The sequence below is a fragment of the Chenopodium quinoa genome, unplaced genomic scaffold (genome assembly GCF_001683475.1).
Source record: "Chenopodium quinoa cultivar QQ74 unplaced genomic scaffold, ASM168347v1, whole genome shotgun sequence".
Lineage (NCBI taxonomy): Eukaryota > Viridiplantae > Streptophyta > Magnoliopsida > Caryophyllales > Amaranthaceae > Chenopodium > Chenopodium quinoa.
The window spans coordinates 2,738,076-2,762,015 of NW_018744633.1; the positions used below are offsets into that span (position 1 = coordinate 2,738,076).

The following is a 23,940-nucleotide window of genomic DNA, read 5'->3' on the forward strand; positions in this document are numbered from 1 at the left end:
TAACAAATGGATCCGTGGCGCAATGGTAGCGCGTCTGACTCCAGATCAGAAGGTTGCGTGTTCGATTCACGTCGGGTTCAAAACCCCCGATCCAATATCACGGATATATTTTTTTGGCTAATTACAATTCACTTTATTTTTTGTTTCTTATAATCTATGATTTTATTTACATTGAATTTTTAAACAAAGATTTTTCTACAGAAACAAAGACAGCACACCCTAAAATTCTAAAAAAGTATTCATAATTTTCACGTTATATCATAATCAATTTTATTAGAACTTCCAATTACTTATTACAAAATGTTACTTACATTTGAGTTTTACTAAAAGAAGGTATGATGAATTAAAAACGCAAAGTTTGTAATTTTTTGGGTTAATTTTTGTTTTTGGAATGAACAAAGTTTATCAGAAGTTCAGAACTACGTTGTTTCAAAAAAAAAAAAAAAAAAAAAATCAGAACTACGTTTGAGGTTGGGAAGTCTAAAAAGGAGAACGATTGTAGTGTTATAATCTCATGTGTTTATTATAAAAATGTGACCATCTATTACTCTTACATAATGATAAATGAACTCACAAAAGTTTAAATTTTATGATAAGATTTTAAACAATTGTGACTGTGATACATGAAAAAAACTTCTTGACGTGTATATATAGTTGAATGTTTATAATGGCTTGTACTATGGAGTATGGAATTATTGAGATGTGAAGAACATTTTTTGAAATTACAGGGTGGTTTACTGACACAAACATTAATTTTCTATTTGCAACAAAACCCTATAGGTGTATTGAGTCTAAGACTAATCTAATTAGAAATAAGCATGGGTCGATAAGGCATGACACGAAAAAAGCTTGACTCAAAACAATTCCGTCATGGTACTAGAAATACACTGTAGGGTCAATTATTTTTAAAATATGTCATAAGCTTAAAACGTTAATCCATGTATTAGCTCGCTCGCTTGTTTATTTATTAATATATTTTTTAAACTATTTAAAAAATATTGTCACAACACGAGTTGCACAACTTGACACATGAAACATGAAACATGAGGTCCTATATAATAAAATCAACACAAGTCCTACTTAGCAAAAGTTTTGTCACTCCGCTACAAACACAATTTTTTTTTTTTTTTTTTTTTTTTGGTGTTCCATGAGTAATCCGGATTCGGGAATCAGTTCTGGGTGGTTAGCTTCCAGTCCCCTCCCGATTGTTATTGCGGGGGATCGAACACAATTTGTTTAAGTACAAAACACGCTGACATGACACTTAAGCTTAAAGGACCCGGCCTTTTGACGGGCCAGTTATTTTTGACGCGCCGCTTTACCCTAAAAGGAAAATGAGCTTTGCTCTTCTGGGCACTAGGCGCTCTCGTGGTTCGCGAGAAGAGAAAAGGACTCATCCTTTGTTGCATCTGGCACGAGATGATAAAGAGAGCTTCGTCTATCAATGAACAGCGGATTGACGGAGCGTACCGCCCCTCTTACTCTCTCTCTCTCTATAAAAAAAGCCTGCGGGAAGCAGACCGTGCCCAAGTCTAATTCCTAGCATATGCGTGACAAAAGAAAGTCAACTGTTTATTTCTGCAACCTTAATGAATAGCGAGTCAGTCCGTAAAACAAAAACCCCAGTTGTCAAGTTGAGTAACGTTTGAGACGGGGAGAATTTTCTCCTTCCCTCTCACATTCTTCTTCCATCAATATTGTCCCACTTCTCACTTTCCATGTGATTTTAACTCTTACTCCACCCCTTTTATTTTCTCTCCTCTGTTTTCTCTCTCCTCCAATTTCCCACCCTTTTCAATTACTCCTCTGCATCATCAATTCCAGAATTTCAGGTACCCTCTTTTAACTCACCATTTTTACTAACATTTGTTTTAATCAATTTCAATAAAAATTGAGAATTTCATCTGGGGTTTCAATTTTTTTCAAAATTTATTCATACCCATTTTGTTAAAATCATTTTTATGTGCAGAATTTGTTGAATGATTGAGGGAAAATGAATGGGAGAAAAAGCATAATAAACAGGGGAACTCTGTTTTTATGGGTGGCATTAACAATTGGGGTTTGTTTTGTCACTTTAATGTGGTTAAAAAATCAACCTAAAAGAGTGGGTTATAATGATCCGGGCCGGGCTGACCCGGTTGTTGAAATGCCTAAAGAACGGAAAGAAGCCGAAGGCCCGAAACCGAGGTTTCATGTAGCAGTCACGGCTACAGACACACCTTATAGCAAATGGCAATGTAGGATAATGTACTATTGGTATAAGAGGGTTAAGGATTTGCCCGGGTCGGATATGGGCGGGTTTACTCGGGTTTTGCATTCGGGCCGGCCCGATAATTTGATGGGGGAGATCCCTTCTTTTGTTGTGGATCCTCTCCCTCATGGCCTTGACCAGGTGAGTTTTAGTTTTAGTTTTAGTTTTTTGTTTGAATGATTGTGCTTTAGTTTAGTTTAGTTTAGTCTAGTTTGCTTTGCTTTCGTTTCAAGTTTGTCTTTTGGTTTATTTTTTTGTTTGGATTGGTATTTTGTGTCATTTCACTTTATGCACATGAAAATATACAGCAACCAACCAAACTAAACTTTTGGTATTCAAAAAAAAAAAAAAAAAAAAAAAGAAAAAGAACTTTTAGTAGAGGGTGATTGTAGTCATGTAGTGTGAGGATCCTCTCAAAGAAAGATTTTCAAAATTTAAGAAATTTGCAACCTCAAAACCTCATTATAATTTTTCTTAGACTAGGTAGTTCAATAAAAAATTCCGTTCTTTACTAGATTACGTAGTTGTTTGATTGACATCTAAATTTATAGAATGTTCAAATTCATAGGATATAAAAAATTGAAAAGTTGTTTCGTTGGCATATGCATTGAAGCATTGGAAGTGGAACTTTTGAATTCTACTCACCACAAAATAGGGGAAGTTGCTCACTTGCTTACATAACTCGCTTGGGTAAGTAGAACTCTAAGTTATAATGCACATACAAGTTATTAATCTAATCTTTTTTTTTTAATCTAATTATATTTGTACTTGTTAAATTATTATTGGTTGGGCTTTTGGCAATTTTGTTAATTTATTGTATGGTGATGTGGTTATCTAGTCTAGCAGAATATAGTATAGTTTACTTTGCTTTTAGTTCATGTTTCATGAAATCAAGGTCAAATAATTATATGGTTAGGTGCATAATTGCTTCTCTGGTACCTGTTCTGGTCAAGGTTTCAAAATCAGATGTACATCTTTCATCATTGACAATATTCATTGCAGATAATTGGTATAAATAATAGGTTACTTGTTTGATTTGAGAACTACTTTCTACTATTCTATTAACATATTTAAATGTATGTAATCTGACATAAAAATTTCTTATATTTGCTTGTTCTAAAGTGGAGATTTTTATTTTATTTAGGGATATGTTGTGCTGAATAGACCTTGGGCATTTGTGCAATGGTTGGAAAAGGCAACAATTGAGGAAGAGTGAGTAATTGCATCAAAACTTAAGACTTCTCCAAATCTTTGATACTTGCTCCGTCTATAAAAGTTGTCGCCTTTATGAAAATAGTAGTGGTTCGTGATTGAATATTTCACACCCGTGTAAATACTTAGGGCCTGTTCACATATCCTTAATTATAAGATTTTGAGATAAACAACTAATTCGGGATTCAGTAAGTATGGAGTAAAAACTTCCTTGACTGCTTTATTTTGTGGTAAGTGACATTTTACCAATGTTAATGTAGATATGTCTTGATGGCTGAACCAGACCATATATTTCTTAAACCCTTGCCTAACCTAGCACACGGAAAATTCCCGGCTGCATTCCCATTTTTCTACATCAGACCAGCTGAAAACGAGAAGCTTATCAGGAAGTTCTATCCGAAAGGCTCCATATCAAATGTGGATCCTATTGGAAACTCTCCTGTCATAATAACCAAGGTACATCAGCAATGAATTGTGTCACTTTGTCAAAGTTGAACTAGTAGTTTCCTTAATTTGGTATGAATTTTTTCCTGTCATAGTCCTTGCTGAAGGAAATCGCACCTACTTGGTTGAATGTATCATTGCAAATAAAGTATAATCCTGAAGCAGACCGCACTTTTGGTTGGGTGCAAGAAATGTGAGTTTGCTGATACAAGTAACAGTTTTTTATCACCTTGATCCACTATATTCAACTCGCGCTTGCTTGATATTAATGTTAATGTGGTTGTATGAAGGTACGCGTATGCCATAGCTTCTGCATTGCACAGTGTGAAGCATATTCTTCACAAAAATTTCATGGTACAGCCTCCATGGGACGTGTATATTGGGAAAAGTTACATCATACATTTTACTTATGGTTGCGATTATACCATGAAGGTACTATTAGTCATGCCTACATTAGTACATTATTTTCAGTCACTTTGCTCTGAATTACAAATTTATATATGCAGGGAATCCTAACTTATGGAAAAATTGGTGAATGGCGCTTTGACAAGAGATTGTATATAAACAGTCCTCCCCCGAAAAATCTTACCCTGCCTCCTCCTGGCGTTCCTGAGACCGTGGTATGTCTCTGACTTAGATAGCCACTTACTGAATACATCATATATCAGGTTATACACACCAGACACCACATGGTTATTTAAACAACATGACGCGTTGTTCTAATGTTCATTATTAGTGAAAACTTCCACATGACATAACCATTTTTTGTTCATTAACATTGCAACAGTTTAAATCGCTTTTGTAATGATGTGTCTATGCTGATATTTGGGTGCAGGTAAGACTAGTAAAGATGGTAAATGAAGCTACAGCCAATATTCCTGGTTGGTAAACCCTGTAATCGAACGCAGTATGTTATGAACATAGCATCTACAAAGAAATTCTTATACAAAGCATAGGTCTGTTTAGTTTTTGATGGGATGAATATACAGAAAATGTACCGAAATACTCCATATTTTGACAAACAGAGAAAAAAAACTACAGTGTATTTTGTAGAGAGGGGAGTCTCCTTCCTAATGACATACAAATTATGTTATACTTTTAACAGTTTTACCTCAACACAGAAGTAGATGCTTGAATTCAATTATGGAAGATAATAAAAAGATTTACGCCGCCCTCCTTGGTTTCAAAGTGAGCATTAGGTACTGCTTGTATGATCATGGTACATGTAAGTCTTATCCTTGCAATGGTTGGTTTCAATTACAGGTCGATACTACCACCGCCATTTTAGACTTGCATTGGTGGTCAGACCAGTGTAGTTTCGAATCAATTATTAGTAGAATTAATTATACACAACTACACAAGTCAATTGAATTTTGGTTGGTTGGTTGATCATTTCATATAATAAAAAATGGGCTAGTGTTCATTTATCCATATACTAAACACCAATTATCATATATAATCAATAATTTCTTGCAACAACTTATCTTGTCTGCCTTTATTTTATGAACTACTTGTAAAATACAAACAATTTCATTTGTTAAGCTTCATATTTTTTATCCAACCTCCTCTTCTACAATTCTGTAATTGTAATTTGGTTTACATTCATTTTTCTTGTAAAATCTTTCTAAAGTTTCAATATTTTTTCATGTGATAAACCATACTTGTACAAAAATGAATAGGAGAACTAGAATGAGCAGGGGAGCTATGTTTTTGTTTGTGGGACTAGCTATTGGGTTTTGTATAGCCTTGTGTAACTTCTCTACTCTATTGTTGATAAGAAGTCAACCAAGAGTGTTAAGTAGTTACGGGCCGGATCGACGTGTTGAACCGGTTATCAACGTGCCCACGGACCCGGATCAGGGCGTGGGCTTAAACCGGCTGAAGTTTCATGTAGCAGTAACAGCTACAGATTCACTCTATAGCAAATGGCAGTGCAGGATAATGTACTATTGGTACAAGAGAGTTAAAGATTTGCCCGGGTCCGATATGGGTGGGTTTACCCGGGTTTTGCATTCGGGTCAACCCGATAGTTTGATGGAGGAGATCCCTTCCTTTGTGGTGGATCCTCTTCCTGAGGGTGTAGATCAGGTGAGTACCATTGTGATAAATTAATTAATCTTTGAGGTATGAAGTATGATTAATAGACTCAAAATAGTAATCTCTTCTAATTTTCCTCCTATAATCAAATAATAAAGCCATCCTCTCTGTCTTTCCAAATACAAAAAAGTACTGGCACTTACTTGGTGGACCCGGGTGTACAGTGCTCATGGTGCATCAAGTCAAAATAACAACACTTGCTCTTGTTTTGAGTTATACGAAAGATGAAAATATGAAATGTATATTCTTTTGAATTAGTATATGTATTTTGGGTTCAAACTTTATTGACCAAAAATTCTCAAAAATTAATAAAGGCTTGTTCTAAATTTGATAACATTTTGTATAGGGATACATTGTGTTAAACAGACCATGGGCTTTTGTTCAATGGTTGGAAAAGGCAACAATCGAGGAAGAGTAAGTGATTTCCTTGCTTATTTTCAAAAAAAAAAAAGTGATTTCCTTGCTTAATTCCTCTTATGAAGAAGTATTTATTTTGTAACAAGCTAAGTGACATTATCAAACAAAATTACGCATAAAATCTTGATGTAGATATATTTTGATGGGTGAACCAGACCATCTATTTGTGAAGCCCTTGCCTAATTTGGCACAAGGAAAAAACCCGGCAGCGTATCCGTTTTTCTACATCAAACCTGAAGAAAACGAGAAGATCATTCGAAAGTTTTACCCGGTAGGATCCATATCGAATGTGGATCCTATTGGAAGCTCACCAGTTATAATAGCAAAGGTACAAAGTAAATAAGAAAGCAATGAAATTTTGTCCTAGTTACCTCATTTATTTTTTTATGTTCTCATAGACTAATAATGGTACACTCTACAACTTGTTAGTCATTGCTAAAAGAAATCGCGCCTACTTGGATGAATATATCTTTGCGAATAAAAAGTGATCCAGAGGCGGATAGTACCTTTGATTGGGTGCAAGAAATGTGAGTTCAAATTTTACAATCTACTTTTGGATTCAGTCGTCACATTATTAGTTCAAATAATATTATAGATGTACGTGACTATATTTGTCTTGAGATTAAGGTCGAAATGTGCTTGTGTGAAGGTATGCATATGCCATAGCTTCAGCATTACATGGGGTGAAGCACAATCTTCATGAACATCTCATGTTGCAGGTACTAAAATTATGGCTATATTTGCATAATTTGTATTTTAGCAATGTGTATATTTACTTTGATAGTATTAATGTTAACTCCTCTGTATTTATTTCAGCCTCCAAGAGACTGGAATATTGGAAATAGTTACATCATCCATTATACTTATGGTTGTGATTATAACAAGAAGGTACATATTAACCATTGTTTCTACATCATCCATTATACTTATGGTTGTGATTAAAACAAGCCAATACTATTGGCATATACCGCCTTTTCATTCTCTAGGAACCAACTGCTAGTACATCCTTAACTATAATCAGAATGAACCATGCTAGAAAATTTCATGTGCAATTTTCGTTGTAACAAAGCATCTAGCTATTTCTTTGGTCTGATAGTCACAACTATGCAGGGAGAGCTTACTTATGGACAGATCACTGATTGGCATTTCGACAAGAGATCGTTTCAAGACGGTCCTCCACCTAAGAATCTTACACTGCCTCCTCCTGGAGCTCCTGAGACTGTGGTAAGCCTCTAATTTAATTACACGAGTGTGTCTGTCAAGTCTAAATAATGCTGCAAATTTACATTATTAGTCATAATCGACATTGCATGACTTCATTGAGCTTCTTTAAGTAACTCGAAATCACATTTGAGTATTGTGGATGGCTACTCTTGCTGCAGGTAAGATTAATAAATATGGTGAACGAAGCCACAGCCAATATACCTGGTTGGGAAAATCTGTAATTACATTATAACACATTCTTTGAGGATAGCATACATTCATGGAAATTCTTATATAAAGCATAGGACTACTATTGAGATTTTGTTAAGGAGCAAAGTTACATATGAAGTGTTGCAGTGGTGCAGAAGATATATGAACAGAGAAGATAAAAAAACGCGATACAGGAGTGACAGTCAGACAATCCATTCGCGGTGCATAACTGCATTCTTATAGAAATGTGTGGGTTCTGAAATTTGTGATCAGTGTTAATTATATTTCCCATATTTATGTAATGTTACACTCCATATTACAACAAAACTAACTACCTGAAACTTTGGTACATTTTTCGGATTAGATGATCTAATCTACCTATACTGATACACTGACTATATAGGGCCTTAAGGGTGTTGTTGGGTGTCAGATTTTAAAGGTCTTGAAGTGAGAGAAGGCCTCATTTTGACAATCTGTTCTTCATGAACTCCTAACTTCTTGGCAAGTCTTGCTGCCTCGAAGAATCGCTTTACTGCATCCTCCATGTACTCCTTCCCTTGCTTTACTGTCATTCCTTTAGCTATACTCTCAGGATAACTTGACAGTATGTCGTCGCCTTTCATCACTGCTGCAAGATGCATCAGCTCTTGCTGAAACTCACTCAGCTGCCTGTTTTCATCTGCCTCCCCCTGCCTCATCCTCACCGGCATTGGCAGTTGCACTATAACCATAATACCATATATACAAACATAATTATTTATATGAAGAATGAGTTTTCAAGTAATACACGAAGACATTATGTTGTACTGGTGTAGTTTAAGAAAAGTGTGAACTAACCAGGACAATCTGTTCTAGGTTGAGTTCGGGTTTGTACAATGCCCTCAAAGGTGCCAGCCCAAGCATCTCTTTTAGTTAGGAAAGGACTAGACAGGTTGAAGAGTTTCTTGACAGTAGCTGCAATCCACGAGTGCTCGTACTCTGATGTTGGATATGGTCCTTTAGCCTTATGAACAACTGCAAAATTGTGTCACATATGAACAAGTTGAGCATTCTATAAACACTTGTGGAATAAGAAATTAATTTTCCAACCAAAAATGGAATAATAAAAAAAAATCCGACCTGCCGGAATCGAACCAGCGACCTAAGGATGTCTATTTGAACAACTACAGTCCTCCGCTCTACCAACTGAGCTAAGGTCGGATATTAGTTCTAAACTCTATGTTTACTGAACCATCATATACATATAATCATCAATTAATCAATGTTTAAATTGTTTAGAAATTTAGAAATTTTATTTTTTGGTAAATAACTATATTACTTTTAAACTATTCATTAATGCACGAAAAATCGTACAAAAGATATATCGTATATGAATTGAGCACATACATAATAACAAAATAAAACTTTAAAAATACTACGATTATTGCAAATCAAACATCATTTGTATCTTCTACAAAGAAAACTTGTAAATGGAGAAAACATGGATGTGGTAGGAAGTCAATTTACCTAACTCTTTCAAAAGGTTTACCTTCTAATGTGGAAACTCTTTGAAGTATTGTACAACTTAGGTCAACAAACTATTCAATTACAACTTTTTGTTAAAAATAATAATTATTTGGCCATCTATGTTTTTTAGGTTTCTAGCTAATTCTATCTTCAACTTTAGTTGGATTTCATTATTTCAATTATAACATTTTGCATTTCTAGCTAATTAAATAAATCTCCAATATCATCAAAATTTTACTTTGGACTCCACTTGGCCACAATGAAACCAATAATGCAATTACAAAATCCAGCTCTCAACCCATTTAGTCAAAAGCATTATCTAGATACTTTCTCTCATCAATTTCTCCAAAGTCAAATAAAAGTTGATTAAATTAAAATAAACACGACGTTGATTATATACTTACCAGTACCCTTCTCGATCCAAGGTGAAACTGCTATAGTAGGGACCCGAACTCCCAACCTATCAAACTTAAATAAGAAAGGCTCTAGCCCCACAATACCATCTGGGCTAGGGACCCCACTAACCGGGGTAGGGACATGATCGTAAAATCCACCATGCTTGTCGTATGTGATCAAGAGGAGGGTTTCATTCCATTGTGGACTAGCCCTTAGGGTTTCATACACCTCCTTTACGAACAATTGACCATGGTACACGTTGTGTGATGGGTAATCGTCGTTGGCAGGGTTAGCCTTAGTGTCCGTGTATCGTTGCTCCACGACTACGTAGCTCGGGAGCTTCCCTTCTTTAGCATGTCTTTTGAAAAACGTACCATAGGGTAAAAATTTTGTGACATACTTAAGTTTTCTTAGATTGCGGTAGAACAATGTGGCTGGAATATTTTGGTAGTAAATTCCAAAAGATTTTCCTTCACTATCCAAGTTCTCAAATATTGTCCTTTGAGGGTGCCCTGTTTAACAAATATAATCAAGTGAGGTGTTACTCATTAATCATTATCGTTATGCAACAAATCAATACTTGCAACACGTACTCCTTCCGTTGCACAATGTTTTTACACTAGTAATTTTAAATGTTTTCGCATCAACTACTAAACAAGTGCCCAAGTTCTCTAAGAAATAAAATTTCTAACTTTGTGCACACACAAACGATGCATTTAAATACTACAGTACAAGATTAATGTTATAATTCTAACACGAGTAAAAATAGGCGGACTCAAATTTAACAATTATGGATAAATAATTTTTCGGAGTAATTGTTTATAAAATACGGAGTAATGAATATGTGGAGAGCAAAAGCTCAAGTAAGTAGAAAAATTTCAGTTATAATTAACATATCGATAACAGTGAAAAAGGAAACACGCCAATTAAAAAAGAACGACAAGAGGTATACGTAGTAAAAAAAATTAATACTTCGTACTAGGAGTTACCTTTAGCGAGTAAGGCCGGGATATTACTAGTAGCCCCAGCTGAAGTAGCCGAGTGAATAAAAAGCCGGTTCGGTTGGGTCGAGGTCGGAGCGGAAGCAAACCACCGGTCGAACACGGCAAATTCTTGAACCAAAGCTTGATAAACCGGAACCATTTCCGGTCTATACCCATTCATAACATGTGTAGCCATTTCCATACTCTTAGTACGCTTGTTGAGCGAACCCATTCATAGGGGCCGGTTCAGACCCGGTTTGGTCCGACCCAAAAATCTGTTCTCTCATTGCTTGAAATGAGTGGCCCGGGTCAGGGGCGGAGCCATGTAGGAACAAGGGGGGACGGTTGTCCCCCCATTTTTCCAAAAAAAAATTTAATTTATGTTAGCTTAAATAAATGCTGTAAATAAGAATAAATACCTTACATGTATACCTTATATAACAAAGACAACATTTGGTCTGGTGGTTGATGGGCTTGAGTAAAGCTTGTATTTCTCTTTGATCCTAGGTTCGATTCTTTACCCGATCATTTTTTTTGTTTCTTTTTGCTATTTTTGGACTTTATTTTTATTTCATTTTATAGTTTATACAAAGTGCTCCTATTTAACTTCTTTTTCTTGTTTTTGGATTTTGCCATTTTTTTTTTACTGGTTTTTAAATTTCATTATATAGTATGTAATTTATATATACAAAGTATTATAAGTCTTCAAACCTCTAATTACTCTCATTTAACTGTTTAATCAAGTATCGCCTTGTTGATAGTGATTACTAATGTGTTATTAAACTATTTGTAATGAACACATGTCTCCGTATTTTTTTATCTCTCTAATTATGTGTGCCTAAATTCTATTTTTTTTATAGCTTGTTTGGAACTAAGTTTCCAATTTTATTTTTAGTCAAAGAAAGTTTATTTATTTATTATTATTTTTTTTTTTAAAATGTAACCCAAATCCCTTTACATCTACTATCAATTTGTGTAAATGCTTATCATTTGATAAATCATATTTATCGATTATTAAGGATTACATACCTTAAAATTGGGGTTTACCAGCATAAAAAAAAAATTTTGGTTAATAAATTTCTTAATATGCAATTAATTTTTTAACAACTCCTCTTTCACCATATAAGAATAATTGTCATATCTCATAAGCGATTTCAAATATATATTAAACAATTTATGTGATCAATTTCTTTTTTCTTATAATTATTGTCGATTATTAAACATCTAAAAATTGTCCCCCCGGATTACAAATCCTGGCTCCGCCACTGGCCCGGGTCCGGGTCAACCACATAATGGGCCGTGTCATTGCAATGAATAATTGGAGAACCCGGTTCAGAGAGTGAAACCCGGTTTGACTCGGACCCGTTTACGCCATCGATTTTCGGGTTGAGTTTTTTCATCCAACCCAACATGTGGTCGAAGGACCGGTTTTCCATAACTAAAATAACAACGGTTTTGATAGGTGAACCGTGGATTAAAAGAATGTGGTTATTTTGGAGGATAATAATTAGGATAAATAGAAATGAATGAATGAAATATGGGATACTCTTATTTTTGTTGTTAAACTTCATTGTTGCACAACTTTTATTTTGGTTGAGTTATGAAAATGGAGAGAGAAAATGGAGTAATATAGGAAAGTTTGCTAGGCAAATATTGGCTTTCTTCTCTAATCATGGTGCATTGGTGCCTTTATTATTTATACACTTTTTTTTGGTGTTTATCTATTTGTCCATTTTCGACTTTTTCTGTTTTGAACTATTAAGCTTAAAATTATGGTTACTTGTTTTCAATTATTTCTTCAATACAAGAAAAGTTAGTACAAACTGCTTGGTAGTTGTTTATAACCTCGCTTTTGGAGAACTTTGAAGTTTGATTTCGAACCTTATTTTAAAAATAGGAAAAATACACTTTAATAATTCCAACTATTGTCAATTTACTTACAACAATCCCAACTAAAGTATATTTTTTAACAATCCTAACTATGCACCCAGTTTTCCTCCAGCAGTCCCAAAAATCGGTTACCTGCTAAAAGGGTAAATTTTTGTTTTTTAAATGCCACATGTCATCACATGATTGGCTTAATTTTAAAAAAATTTAAAAAAAAAACAAAAGAAAAAAAAAATCGAATCAGCTTCAAAAAAAAAAAAAAATCGAATCAACCAACCCAGCCAGGCAGCCACCCCCTCCTCCCTTCACCCACCGTGAAACCCTAAGACAACCCTCAAAACCACCAGCCACCGGCCGACTACCTCCCTAACCCCTCTAAAATGGTCGGCCGGCCCTCCCAACCCCCCAAGAACACACATTCGAACCATCTCATCCCCTAAACCATTCTCCTCCCTTCGCTCCCCTTTCGTCGGAAAAAAAAAAAAATCAATGTCGCTCCTCCTCCCTTCCTACACCCTCGAAAGTCGAAACCGCCTAGGGGGGTGAATTCGGGGGTTGGGGAAGGGAGGACAGACGTTTTTTTATGGAGGGAATGTTGTTTTCAAGGGTCGATTTCAGTGGTTTGGGAATGAGAGTTTTTAGAGGTCGAATTCGGTGGTTTGGGGTGGGAATGGGCCGGCGACGGTGATTTTTGTGGTTGGGAAGGGCCGACCGGCCATTTTCGAGGGTCGAGGGGGATGGTCGGCCATTTCCCGGCGGGCTGGGGGTTGCCCCTAGTGTTTCGTGGTGGCGTAAGGGAGGGGTGGTGGCTGTGAGGATTTTTTGTTTTTTTTTTTTTAATTTTTATTTTTTAATTTAGACCAATCGCGTGCTGACACGTGTATTGGTTACCTGTTACATCAAGTCATTGACTTGGTGTTGACCGGATGGGTCTGTTGGAGGAAAACTGGGTGCATAGTTAGGATTGTTAAAAAATAAACCTTAGTTGGGATTGTTGTAGGTAAATCGGCAATAGTTGGGATGATTAAAGTGTATTTTTCCTTAAAAATAACAATACTTTAATATTCACCACTTATATTTAGAGTCTGTTCTGATTTACTGAACTGAATTGATTAGAGCTGAATGGAATTGAACTGAATATTTTATGAGAGAAAAAAAATTAGGAATTGACCAGTATTGAACTAATTAAATCTCAACTGAACTAATTAAATCTCAACTGAACTGAACTGAAGTGAAATTAAGCTAAAGATAACAAGTTCTTAATAGGGTTTATAACCCTTATAACCAATGAGTAAGAGGGTGGCCCCTACCCGCCCTAACAAAGATCCGGATTAATTTTGGATTAAGTATAAACTAAGGTATAGAGCTGTCAATTTGGGTAAACAGGTCGGGCAAGAGTGGGTCGGGTTGACTTGGGTCGGGGCAATTCAGATTAATTTCATAATTATGCGGGTCGAGTTTGGGTTGGGTCATGCTTGAGTCGGGTCACGTCGGGTCATACTTCTTATCGGTTGGGTCGGGTTAATAAAGTTCGGGTTACATTCGGGTCGGGTGAACAATAGGTCGGGTTTAATTCGGGTTTTCACGGGTTAAAACGGGTAAGGGTAATTCTCGAGTTCGAGTCGGGTTCGGTTCAAGTCAAAATTTGCGGGTTAGAATCAGGTCGGGTCATTCTCAGGTTTGAGTCGGGTTCGATTCATGTCAATAATTTGTATATTATAATCAGGTCGGGTCATTTTCAAGTCGGGTCATTCTCGGGTTCAAGTCGTGTTATGTTCAAGTTAATAATTTGCAGGTTACAATCACGTCGGGTCATTTCCAACTCAAGTCATATTCGGGTTCAACTAACTATAAATAGATAGTTATCATTTTTATCAAGCTAATTATTTCCGTTGACTATAATATATATGGAAATATACTAGAGAACTATTGTTTATAATTTGAAAGATAATTATCTCCTTTGACCATACACCAAATTTATACTATATTTAACTCTTAAATTTGAGGATGATGCTTCAATCTTTTGCTGGCCTGGACCGACTTGGTCTCCCTAGACAAAATGCTTTGATTAACAATAATAAGATGGTCTAAATTGCATTTAAGGTGATTTGAAATCGGGTTAGGAACAATTTGGGTTGAATTTAGGTCGGGTCAATAACAAGTCGGGTTGATTTCGAGTCGGGTTAGTAACAAACTGGGTTGAATTTTTGGGTCGGGTTAGTAATAGGTCTGGTAAAATTCGGGTCGGGCCAATAGCAAGTCGGGTTGAATTTGGGTCAGGTCAATAACAAGTCGGGTTGATTTCGGGTTGGGTTTGTAACAGGTTGGGTTAAATTCGGGTCGGGTTAGGAACGGGTAGGTTGAATTCAGGTCAGGTTAGTAACAAGTCGGGATAAAATCGGGATTCGAAGGGTTAAAACGGGATTAGGTAAATTTCGGTTCAAGTCGGGTTCGGTACATTGGCCGTTGTAAACTGGTAAATCGGTGCAAGTTGTAAACCAGTAAATTGGCCGTTTAAAAGCAAATTGAATGGTTCCACACACCCAATTGGACTCCCGGAGGGTATTAGGGACCATGGTAAATATTTCAGCAATTTTTATTTCCAGGTGAAAAAAGTCAAAAAATTCCAAAATAGAAGACTAATTATCCACACTTTTTAAGAAATTTTGGAGGTTTTGGAGCCCGGTGTCGAAAAGTCTCAAAATTAAATGGGATACATCCCGGGGTCATATAATTCCGTTTGGAACCATATATGATCTTTATATGTTGTCATAAATGTTCATGGTAGGCTTGAATTAATGAAACCGGTCTAAGTTGTAAACCGGTAAATTGGTCGTTTAAAGGCAAATTGGATGCTTCCACCCACCCAATTGGACTCTCGGAGAGTTTTAATAACCATGGTAAACATTACAGAAATTTTTATTCGCGGGCGAAAAAAAAATCAAAAAATTTCAAAATTGAAGGCTAATATCCACGCTTTTTGAGAAATTTTTAAGGCTTCAGGGCCCGGTGTAGAAAAGTATTAATATTTTAGGAGATACATCTCGGGGTCATATAGTGCCGTTTGGAACCATATAAGATCATTATATGTTGTCATAAATGTTCGTAGTAAACTTGAGTTAATAAAATCTGTACAAGTTATAAACCAGTAGTTAAATTGGCCATTTACAGGCAAATTAGATGGTTCCACCAACCCAATTGGACTCTGGGAGGATATTAGGGACCATGGTAACTATTTCGGAAATTTTTATTTTCGGGTGAAAAAAAGTTAAAAAAAAATCCAAAATTAAAAGCTAATATTCACGCTTTTTGAGAAATTTTGGAGGTTTCGGAGCCCGATGTCGAAAAGTCTTAAAATTCTATGCGATATGTCTCGGGTCATATAATGTCGTTTGTAACCATATATGATCGTTATTTGTTGTCATAAATGTTCTTGGTAGGCTTGAATTAATGAAATCGGTGCAAGTTGTAAACTAGTAAATTGGCCGTTTAAAAGCAAATTGAATGGTTCCACACACCCAATTGGATTCCCAAAGGATATTATGGACCATGGCTAACATTTCGGCAATTTTTATTTCCAGGTGAAAAAAGTCAAAAAAATCCAAAATTGAAGATTTCGGGGCTTTTTGAAATTTTTTGAAATCCACACCCAATTGAAATCCACGCTTTTTGAAATTTTTGGAGATTTCGGGGCCTGGTGTCGAAAAGTCTTGAAATTCTATGGGACACGTCTCAAGGTCATCTAATGTCGTTTGGAACCATATATGATCATTATTTGTTGTCATAAATGTTCATGGTAGGGTTGAATTAATGAAATCGGTGCAAGTTGTAAACCGGTAAATTGGTCGTTTAAAGACAAATTGGATGCTTCAACCTACCCAAATGGACTCCCGGAGAGTATTAGTGATCATGGTAAACATTACGACAATTATTATTTGCGGGCGAAAAAAAATCAAAAAATTTCAAAATTGAAGGCTAACACGCTTTTTGAGAAATTTTAAAGGTTTCGGGGCCCGGTGTAGAAAAGTATTAATATTTTAGGAGATATATCTCTGGGTCATATAGTGTCGTTTGGAACCATATATGATCATTATATGTTGTCATAAATGTTCAAATTAGACTTGAGTTGATAAAATCTATGCAAGTTGTAAATCAAGATTTAAATTGGCCGTTTACAGGCAAATCGGATGGTTTCACCAACCCAATTGGACTCCCGGAAGATATTAGGGACTATGGTAAACATTTCGGCAATTTTTATTTTCGTTAGAAAAAATGGCAAAAAAGTTCCAAAATTGAAGGCTAATATCCACGCTTTTTGAGAAATTTCGGAGGTTTGGGGCCCTGTGTCGAAAAGTCTTAAGAATTTATAGGATACGTCTCGGGGTCATATAATGCCGTTTAGAACCATATATGATCGTTCTTTGTTTTCATAAATGTTCGTGGTAGGCTTGAATTAATGAAATCGATGCAAGTTGTAAACCGGTAAATTGGTCGTTTAAAGGAAAATTGGATGTTTCCACCCACCCAATTGAACTCCCGGAGAGTATTAGGGATCATGGTAAACATTACGACAATTTTTATTTTGCGGGCGAAAAAAAATCAAAAAATTACAAAATTGAAGGCTAATAACCACACATTTTTAGAAATTTTGAAGGTTTCAGGGCCTGGTGTAAAAAATTATTCATATTTTAGGAGATACATCTCGGGGTCATATAGTGCCGTTTGGAACCATATATGATCATTATATGTTGTCAAAAATTTTTGTAGTAGACTTGAGATAATAAAATCCGTGCAAGTTGTAAACCAGGAGTTAAATTTACCGTTTACAGGCAAATTGGATGGTTCCACCAACCAAACTGGACTCACGGAGGATATTATGGACCATTGTAAACATTTCAGCAATTTTTATTTTCGGGCAAAAAAAATTCAAAAAAATCCAAAATTGAAGACTAATATCCACGCTTTTTGAGAAATTTTGGAGGTTTCGGGTCCGTTGTCGAAAAATCTTGAAATTATATGGCATACGTCTTGGGGTCATATAATGCCGTTTGGAACCATATATGATCGTTTTTGTTGTCATAAATGTTCGTTGTAGGCTTGAATTAATGAAATTAGTGCAAGTTGTAAACCGGTAAATTGGTCGTTTAAAGGCAAATTGGATGCTTCTACCCACCCAATTGGACTTCCTGAGAGTATTAGGGACCATGGTAAACATTACAGCAATTTTTATTTCCGGGAAATAAAACATAAAAAAATTCCATAATTGAAGGCTAATATCCACGCTTTTAAGAAATTTTGAAGGTTTTGAGGCTTGGTGTATTAAAGTATTAATATTTTAGGAGATACATCTCGTAGTCATATAATGTCATTTGGAACCATATATGATCATTATATGTTGTCATAAATGTTCGTAGTAGACTTCAGTTTATAAAATCCGGGCAAGTTGTAAACCGATAGTTAAATTGGCCGTTTACAGGAAAAATTGGATGGTTTCACCAACCCAATTGGACTCCCGGAGGATATTAGGGTCCATGGTAAAAATTTCGGCAATTTTTATTTTCGGGCGAAAAAAAAATCAAAAAAAATCCAAAATTGAATATTATCCACGCTTTTTGAGAAATTTTGGAGGTTTCGGGGCTTGGTGTCGAAAAGTATTGAAATTCTATGGGATACGTCATGGGGTCATATAATGCCGTTTGGAACCATATACGATCATTATTTGTTGTCATAAATGTTCGTGGTAGGCTTGAATTGATGAAATCGGTGTAAGTTGTAAACCGGTAGACTGGTCGTTTAAAGGCAAATAGGAGCCTTCCACCCACCCAATTGGACTCTCAGAGAGTATTAGGGACAATGGTTAACATTAAAGCAATTTTTATTTCCGGGCGAAAAAAAATCAAAAAATTTCAAAATTGAAGGCTAATATCCATGTTTTTTTAGAAATTTTGAAAGTTTCGGGGCCCGATTTAGAAAAGTATTAATATTTTAGGTGATACATCTCAGGGTCATACTATGCCATTTGGAACCATATATGATCATTATATGTTGTCATAAATGTTCGTAGTAGACTTGAGTTAATAAAATTCGTGCAAGTTGTAAACCGGTAGTTTAATTGGCTGTTTACAGGCAAATTGGATGGTTCCACCAACCTAGTTGGACTCACGGGGATATTAGGGACCATTTGAACATTTCAGCAATTTTTATTTTCGGGCAAAAAAAATTCAAAAAAATCCAAAATTGAAGACTAATATCCACACTTTTTGAGAAATTTTGGAGGTTTCGTGGCCCGGTGTCGGAAATTCTTAAAATTTTAGGGAATACATCTTGGGGTCATATAATGCTGTTTGGAACCATATATGATTATTTTTTGTTGTCATAAATGTTCGCGGTAGGCTTGAGTTAATGAAATCGGTGCAAGTTGTAAACCGATAAATTGGTCGTTTAAAGGCAAATCGGATGGTTCCACCCACCCATAGGACTCCCGGATGGTATTAGGGTCTATGGTAAACTTTTAGTCAATTTTTATTTTTCACGGATAAAAAGTAAAAAAAATTCAAAATTGAAGGCTAATTATCCACGAATTTTGAGAAATTTTAGAGGATCCGGGGCTCGGTGTCGAAAAGTCTTAAAATTCTAGGAGATACGTCTCGGGGTCATTTAATTCCGTTTGGAACCATATATAATCATTATTTGTTGTCTTAAATGTACGTGGTAGGCTTGAGTTAATGAAATCGATGCAATTGTAAACCGGTAATATAAGTCGGCTGTTTAAAAGAAAATTGGATGGTTCCACCCAATCAGGTGTACCGAAGGGTATTATGGACCATTGTAAAAATTACGGTCATTTTTTTTTCCGGACGAATAAAAGTAAAAAAAAATTCCAAAATTGAAGTCTAGTATCCACGCATTTTGCGAATTTTTTTGGGTTTCGGGCCCGGTGTCGAAAAGTATTGAAATTCTAGGGAATACATCTCGGGGTCATATAATGCCGATTGGAACCATATTTGATAATTGTATGTTGTCATAAATGTTCGTAGTAGATTTGAGTTAATAAAATATGTGCAAGTTGTGAACTAGTAAATTGGTCATTTAAAGACAAATTGGAATGTTTTACCCACCCAATTGGATTCCCGGAGGGTATTAGGGACCATGGTATACATTTCGGTAATTTTTATTTCCGTGCGAAAAAAAGTCAAAAAATTCCAAAATTGAAGGCTAATTATCCATGTTTTTTTAGAAATTTTGAAAGTTTCGGGGCCCGGTGTCGGAAATAAATGAGATTTTAAGGGTTACATCTCGGGGTCATATAATGTCGTTTGGAACCACAAATGATCATTATATTTTGTCATAAATGTTCGTGGTAGGCTTGAGTTAATGAAATCGGTGCAAGTTGTAAACCAGTAAATTGACCGCTTAAAAGCAAATTGGATGGTTCCACCCACCCAATTGGACTCTAGGATGGTATTAGGGACCATGGTAAACATTTCGGCAATTTTTATTTCCGGACCAAAAAAAAATCAAAAAAATCCTAATTGAAGGCTAATATACCTGTTTTTGAGAAATTTTGGAGGTATTTGGGCCCGTGTTGAAAAGGCTTGAGATTTTACGAGATACATCTCGGGGTCATATATTCCCGTTGGGAATCATATATGATCATTATATGTTGTCATAAATGTTTGTGGTAGGCTTGAATTAATGAAATCGGTGCAAGTTGTAAATCGGTAAATTGGTCGTTTAAAGGCAAATTAGATGGTTCCACCAACCCAATTGGACTCCCAGAGGATATTAGGGACCATGGTAAACATTTCGGCAATTTTTATTTGTGGGCGAAAAAAAGTCAAAAAATTCCAATTAGGGACCATGTATCCACGCTTTTTGAGAAATTTTGGAGGTTTCGAGGCCCGGTGTCGAAAAAGCTTAAGATTTTAGGGGATACATTTCGGAGTCATATAATATCATTTGGAACCATATATGATCATTATGTGTTGTCATAAATGTTCGTGGTAGGCTTGAATTAATGAAATCAGTGCAAGTTGTAAATCGGTAAATTGGTCGTTTAAAGGCAAATTGGATGGTTCCACCCAACCAATTGGATTCCAAAGGTGATAGGTTGTCGTACACCTGTCAAAAATAAATTCCTAACAAAGCCAACTAACAATGTAGTAGGGTAAGTAGGGTCGAATCCACAGAGAGATGGTATTCAATCTAACCTCTAAGAAATTGGAGAAACTAAACAAAGCCAACGAAATTATAAAAGAATAAAACAATTAATAAAAATACATAGGGTTGTGGTTCACCATGCTTATAGTTCTAAATCTATCTATCAATAACAATTCAATCAATCAATTATCTAGAGCAATTGCTAAGCCTACGGTCGGGTCTTAACGCTCTCAATTCCACATATGTAGTTCGGTCGCTAACATAATCAGAATTGCTAATTGTAGGTAAGCCTCTAAAAGTAAGATCTTTCAATTCAAACTCTTATTAACAAAAATTAATCAAACAATTGATCAGGTTGCAAGATTAACAATAAAACACTATCAATTAGAGAAATCAATAATCAAAATATTAAAATTATCAATCAAGATTCATAATATAAATATGGATTCTCAAACCCTAGAAATAAAATACTCAAACATGGAAGAAATAATTAAAACTAGATCTAAGGAATAAAACATAATTAAAAATAAGAGATATAAATAAAATACCTCAATGAATTAAAATAGTAAACCCAAGAATCATCCATGGAAGAAATCCATGGAGATGCCATGAGAAACTAGGGTTCAAAAGAGAAAACTCAAAAGAACGTAAAATAATAGAAGATATAAAAGGCATAAGGGAAAAATAATAATCCCTTGAGATATTTATAATATGCTAAAACTAATCTAAAAATAATTAAAGAAAAGTAAAATATAAATTACACAAGTTGTCAAACGATTGGACGATAGAAGATGACGTGGCACGAAGATGCTCAATGGAATCGAGGGCGAAGAAAAAGACGTGCTACGATGCCCCTTGCTTGCTGCTTTCGTGGGTAAACTAGAGCTATAGCTCCCTGGTCGAGTGAGCTCTCGCTCGGGGCTGCTATTGCTCGAGGCCTATGCGAGCTACCTTGCGAGCTCTCGCACGGGGCTACTGGGCATTGTGTCAATTTCACAGGATTGTAACTTCTGATTTATACGTTGTGTATAGGCGTGTACCTACTGTTGGAAAGCTATTTAAGTCTAGTTTCCAACGAAATTTGAATCGCTTCAATCCGATCTGTAGAACTCAAGTTATGATTAAAAGAGTGACCAAAGGTCTGTTTTGCCACTTTGTAAAACATCGTTTAACTTTGTTTCTAACTCAAATTCAATTTCGAAAAGTGCATAACAACCCTTGTGGATGCTATATTTATTCCTCATGCATATAAATCTCAAAATCAACATTCACAAACATGGTATCTACGATTAATAAGCTGGATTCGTCGGCTTCCATATAAATATCATCCGAATCAACTCCAAACACTTCAAAAGCGTCCAAATGTCTATCAAATCACCTGAAACATTAAGAAAAACACAAATGGAGCGTAATAGAGTACAAAACAAACAACTTATGTATTTACGACCTAAAAAGCGACTAAAAGACCTAAAAAGCAACTATAAACTTAGCATAAACGTGCCTATAAATCCTATATAAATATGATTCATCAAAAGGGCATTAGGAACCATGGTAAACATTTCGGAAATTTTTATTTCGGGCAAAAAAAGGTCAAAAAATTTCAAAATTGAAGGCTAATATCCACACTTTTTGAGAAATTTTGTAGGCTTCGGGTAGAGCTGTCAATTCAGGTAAACGGGTCGGGTTTGGGTCGGGAAGAGTGGGTCGGGTCTACTCGGGTCTGGTCAATTCGGATTAATTCCATAACCTATGCGGGTCGGGTTTGGGTTTGGTCATGCTTGAGTCGGGTCACGTCGGGTCATACTTCTTATTGAGTTTGGATCGAGTTTAGGTAGGGTTAATAACAGGTCGGGTTACATTCGGGTTGGGTGAAGAATAGGTCGAGTTTAATTTGGGTTTTCACGGGTTAAAACGGGTTACGGTAATTCTCGGGTTCGAGTCGGGTTCGGTTTAAGTCAATAATTTGCTAGTTAGAATCAGGACGGGTCATTCTCGGATTTGAGTCAGGTTCGGTTCAAGTCAATAATTTGCGGGTTATAATCAGGTCGGGTCATTTTCAAGTCGGGTCACTCTCGAGTTCAAGTCGGGTTAGGTTCAAGTGAATAATTTGCAGGTTATAATAGGTTAGGTCATTTCCAAGTCGGGTCAATCTCGGAGTCAAGTCGGGTTATGTTCAAGTCAATATTTTACAGGTTACAATCAGATCGGGTCATTTTCATGTAAGGTCTTATTCGGGATTTCGGGTTTAACTAACTATAAATAGATAACTATCATTTTTATCAAGCTAATTATTTCCTTTGACTATAATTTATATGGAAATATACTAGGGATCTATAGTTTATAATTTAGGAAGATAATTATCTCCTTCGACTATACAACAAATATATACTACATTTAACTCTTAAATTTGAGGATGATGCTCCTTTCTTTTGCTGGCTTGGACCAACTTGGTCTCCCAAGACAAAATTCTTTGATCAACAATAATAAGGTGGTCTAAATTGCATTTAAGGTGATTTGAAATCGGGTCAGGAACAATTTGGGTTGAATTTAGGTCGGGTCAATAACAAGTCGTGTTGATTTTGTGTCGGGTTAGTAACAAATCGGGTTGAATTTTTGGGTCGGGTTAGTAATAGGTCTGGTAAAATTCGGGTCGGGTCAATAACAAGTCGGGTTGAATTTAGGTTAGGTTAATAACAAGTCGGGTTGATTTCGGGTCAGGTTTGTAACAGGTTGGGTTAAATTCGAGTCGGGTTAGGAACGAGTTGGGTTGAATTCAGGTCAGGTTAGTAACAAGTCGGGATAAAATCGGGATTTGAAGGGTTAAAGCGGGTTTGTGTCAATTTTGGTTCAAGTTGGGTTCGGTTCAGGTCAATAATTTACGGGTTACATTTGGGTCGGGTCATCTCCAAGTCAGTTCATGTTCGGGTTCGGGTCTCACATACTTGGGTCAACTCGGGTCTATGGTTGGTTTTAGGTCGGGGTTGGGTCACTATTTTTTCGGGTTCAGATGGGTCGGTTAATAATCGGGTTTGAGTCGGTATTTCGAGTCGGGTCAACTATTGACAGCTATACTAAGGTACGTATCAAAGAAGGAGGTTCAATTAATAATATTTTTTAAAAAAAAAAAAAAAGAATTTTGATAGATAATTAAAGTTTTATTCAATTAAATCATTA

At 35.8% G+C, this 23,940-nt stretch overlaps 2 protein-coding genes, 2 non-coding genes and 1 pseudogene across 4 annotated transcripts; 3 read left to right on the top strand and 2 right to left on the bottom strand.

Moving 5' to 3' along the window:
* The first annotated feature begins 8 nt into the window (after positions 1-8).
* Positions 9-80, top strand: TRNAW-CCA. Its single transcript has one exon. It is a non-coding gene; the product is annotated as a tRNA-Trp (tRNA).
* Positions 81-1,064: 984 nt separating this feature from the next.
* On the top strand, positions 1,065-5,092 carry LOC110700974 (hydroxyproline O-arabinosyltransferase 3-like). The gene is made up of 8 exons (XM_021878539.1): positions 1,065-1,832; positions 1,970-2,392; positions 3,396-3,463; positions 3,724-3,919; positions 4,003-4,100; positions 4,198-4,339; positions 4,414-4,527; positions 4,743-5,092. The coding sequence occupies exons 2-8, from the start codon at positions 1,994-1,996 to the stop codon at positions 4,794-4,796; spliced, it is 1,071 nt and encodes a 356-aa protein (XP_021734231.1). The 5' UTR covers positions 1,065-1,832; positions 1,970-1,993; the 3' UTR covers positions 4,797-5,092.
* Positions 5,093-5,454: 362 nt separating this feature from the next.
* Positions 5,455-7,932, top strand: LOC110700973 (hydroxyproline O-arabinosyltransferase 3-like). Its single transcript, XM_021878538.1, has 8 exons — positions 5,455-5,995; positions 6,351-6,418; positions 6,554-6,749; positions 6,851-6,948; positions 7,071-7,140; positions 7,238-7,309; positions 7,532-7,645; positions 7,804-7,932. The coding sequence occupies exons 1-8, from the start codon at positions 5,579-5,581 to the stop codon at positions 7,864-7,866; spliced, it is 1,098 nt and encodes a 365-aa protein (XP_021734230.1). The 5' UTR covers positions 5,455-5,578; the 3' UTR covers positions 7,867-7,932.
* Positions 7,933-8,010: 78 nt separating this feature from the next.
* LOC110700975 lies at positions 8,011-13,457 on the bottom strand (annotated as a pseudogene).
* On the bottom strand, positions 8,948-9,034 carry TRNAY-GUA. The gene is given in 2 exon segments: positions 8,948-8,983; positions 8,998-9,034. It is a non-coding gene; the product is annotated as a tRNA-Tyr (tRNA).
* Positions 13,458-23,940: the final 10,483 nt, after the last annotated feature.